Consider the following 3,234-nt stretch of genomic DNA (forward strand, 5'->3'; position numbering starts at 1 on the left):
GCAGCAACAACGCTACACATAAAAACTGATGATGGTGGAAAAATACACCGAAACGTATTTTGATTGATAAATAGAGACAATAAATGACTGAAACATATGTATATTGTATTGTAAACTAATCGCGGTTTCTCCACTAATTAACGTGCTTCGTCCAGGGCCAGCCGAGCGGGGAAGCCTTCATCCAGATGGACACCGAACAGTCGGCGTACGTGAGTGCGCAGCAAAAACACCACCGTTACATGATATTCGGTAAGAAGCAGCGCTACATCGAGGTGTTCCAGTGCAGCGGCGAAGACATGAACCTGGTGCTGACTGGAGGTAAGAGTTCGAGGACATGCGCGGTGTCGGGAATGATCGACGCCTCCCTTCCAGGTCTGCCTGCCCCCACTTCACCAGCTAAGCCGCAGCCGTCAACATCGGCCCTGCTCACTACCGGTATGTTACCGCTGCCCCCCACCCACATCCCTCCCCCGGCACAGTCGCCCCTTTGGGACCCCGGTTTAATTCATGCGCAGCAACAGGCCCAACTGATCGCGCAGCAAAGTCTGCTGGCGCGCCAATCGCAGGCGCACGCCCAAAACGAGATGATCCTGATGGGGCAGCTCGCGCAGCATAACCTCGCAATGTACAGTGGCGCCCAGTCGCCGCTGTCACAGTTGTCGCCCGGCGGCGCCAAAGCCGCCCCTGCGGGGCCTCAAATGCAGCTCATGCCCCATCTGTTTCAACATCATCCGTTCGTTATGCTCCCGCCTCGGTTGCCGCTCTCGATGTCCGGCAGGGGGACACTGTCCGCGTCGCCCTACGCGCCCCACTTGCTCCAGACCGCGCAGCCGCCGCAGGTGACTGGCATGATGCCGCTGTTGCCACATGTGGCCATGAAGCGCAGCTATGGGGACGCTTTTCAGGAGCAAACTGCCTCTGCAAAGAGGGCCTATGTGCCAAGCAGTTCGCCCGCCGCCAATGCGTCTGCGGCTGCGGGCGCGGTGTCGCTCTATCCCCACTTTTATCAGTAGATGCGGCGCACCGTTCGTGATCGCCGCCTCTGACTCAGTTGCTCATCATTTTCGGGAGATTTTTTCGCAAAAAACTCGATTGATCAAATAGTGTGCAATATACCAACTCAATGGTTCGCGCGAAATGACGTCATCTACACCATACATATGGTGGTCTATTGCTCAAAAAATTGCGTGGATATAAAATCCATCTTCGGTTAATTATTTGAGTGGATATTAAACGGAAACCCATAAAAATTCCTGGTTGTACCGGTATGATTGCAAAAATACTGCCCGCCTCTTTACTATCACTATCGCTAACTCCCGTAAAGCCTGTGTCCCATGCATCCATTTATACGATGGTACGATGATACGAAAGTGTTTCTATTGGTTGGAGATCTGTCAATTCGTCCACGTCGTACGACGGCGGACGAATTGACAGATCTCCGACAATTCTGTTGCGGTGTGAAGGTAGCCTTAGTTCGGGCGCCGATATTACAGGACACTCCGTACATTCCAAACGTTAAGTTTCTCATTGTTGCTACTTGTAAATAATACTTTAGTGCCTTAACGAAAATGACAACTAGCGTGTAGTAGACGCAAGTCGATAAATGGCGATATTTTTGATAGTTTTTGATAGTTTCTAACCTAAGAAAAATTGATAACCGATCGAATTCTCAGGGCAATGCGCGCACAATTAAAGCGGGGTTCCCAAGGGTCGCGGCAAATGGCGCCGGGAAACGTCGCTAATTCATTAAATTCTTGTTCAAGGGTGGATTTTGACATTTTTATATTTTGAATGGTATTGTCTAGAGGAGGTGTTGGCTTTGCGGTACAAACTAAATAATTCACTGTTGTTCTCCGAACTAGCAAAATCACAAACAGTTTGCTTTATGTCGTTTGCCAACTAACGGATAAGGGTACCAAGCAAGTCGAGGATGAAGCACCCGAAACGCTGCTCGATGGCTCACGGTTGCTTCGTCCGACAAAGGCTCTCCATTAATCTCGCTGTTTTAATGGACAACCTTCCCATAATTGGAACGTCAATGTATTTTCTGTTTTTTTTTTCGCGAAATATTTTCTTGTGGGCCCATCTCCATAGCCGTAGCATTGTAAGAGACCCGATTCGGATTGCTGTACAAATCGTGGTATAATGACAGTTACAAAATTAATTTATATACTGAGTTAAATAATTTAGTTTACTTAGACTCTAGCAGATGGCCTGACGGTCGATTTCCAACCGCGCATGCAAATCGATCGTAGGGACGTAGTAAGGTTCTTAGACTATTAAGCCTTTTTGATTGCAATGTCTCAGCTTTCGCTAGATTTTTGAATTTGACTGTGGTGGCGAATGTGTTTAGCAGCTAACTTGGGTGGTGCATGAGTGGGGATGATTAATTGTTGAATCACACTAGGTACCTGACTGGGTGGAAGGGGTAAGTGTGTGCTGAAGCACAGCCTTAGGGGGTTCACACAAGCGGGAACGAGCCGGCTGATTAACTAACTACTATTTTTGCTCTCTTTCTCTCTATAACTTTTCTCCCCTCCCCCCTCTCTGTCTCTATCTAACTAACCAGTCACCGTATTAGATATCGCTGACTCACTCTCACCAAAGCCTTGTTCATTGTCTAGCGAAGGTTAACCGTTCGGTTTGGTGAGAGTCGGACATTCATGTGGCCGGAATCGATTGTTGTGCTCATCTCTAGCCATATTAATACTGTCTCTAACCAACACCGGCATTAATTTCAATCCATCACCTGTTGTACTGTTGCAGCTCTATCGATCGATTTTAATTACGCACATTATTTACTTTATTATTATTATTATTATGACCCAATCGATCGACTCTTTATTAATAATAAATGTTTTGTCAGGATAATGCTTTTGGGTTTGTTGTTAGTTTTTCCTATTTGATTTTGTACGGCCGTTGCTCATTTCTGTTCTCACACCAAAGGTTGCGTTGTTGCACATGGTCAAGGGTCTAGGGAAGTTTACCACCGTCTGGCAACACTGCTAGGAAAAGGTATTGATGACTTACTTCAGCTGGATATACTGGGGTGTCCCAAACTTGGCCCGGGCATCAAATCGACAGTTTGTTTCACCATATGGGCGAACGTGTTGTTTATGCTGATTTTGTATTTTTGTACATCGTTTATTTGGTTACGTTTCGGCGAGACAACAGCGCCATCATCAGATTTTAAAATTCACTCAAACTCATAATTGGTAAACATTATATTCATTT

General features: G+C 46.7%; 1 protein-coding gene across 1 annotated transcript in view; it reads left to right on the forward strand.

Annotated features, from left to right (window-relative positions):
* Positions 1-3,234, forward strand: part of LOC109542636 (RNA-binding protein fusilli) — a gene marked incomplete in the record, with an annotated part of 17,553 nt that overhangs the window by 12,171 nt on the left and 2,148 nt on the right. The window contains 2 exon segments of the mRNA XM_048662281.1: positions 156-318; positions 373-435. Of these exon segments, the coding sequence (XP_048518238.1) occupies positions 156-318; positions 373-435 (226 nt within the window).

This window comes from Dendroctonus ponderosae, unplaced genomic scaffold, assembly GCF_020466585.1.
Source record: "Dendroctonus ponderosae isolate FM_Combo_2020 unplaced genomic scaffold, Dpon_F_20191213v2 Dpon_F_20191213_10, whole genome shotgun sequence".
Lineage (NCBI taxonomy): Eukaryota > Metazoa > Arthropoda > Insecta > Coleoptera > Curculionidae > Dendroctonus > Dendroctonus ponderosae.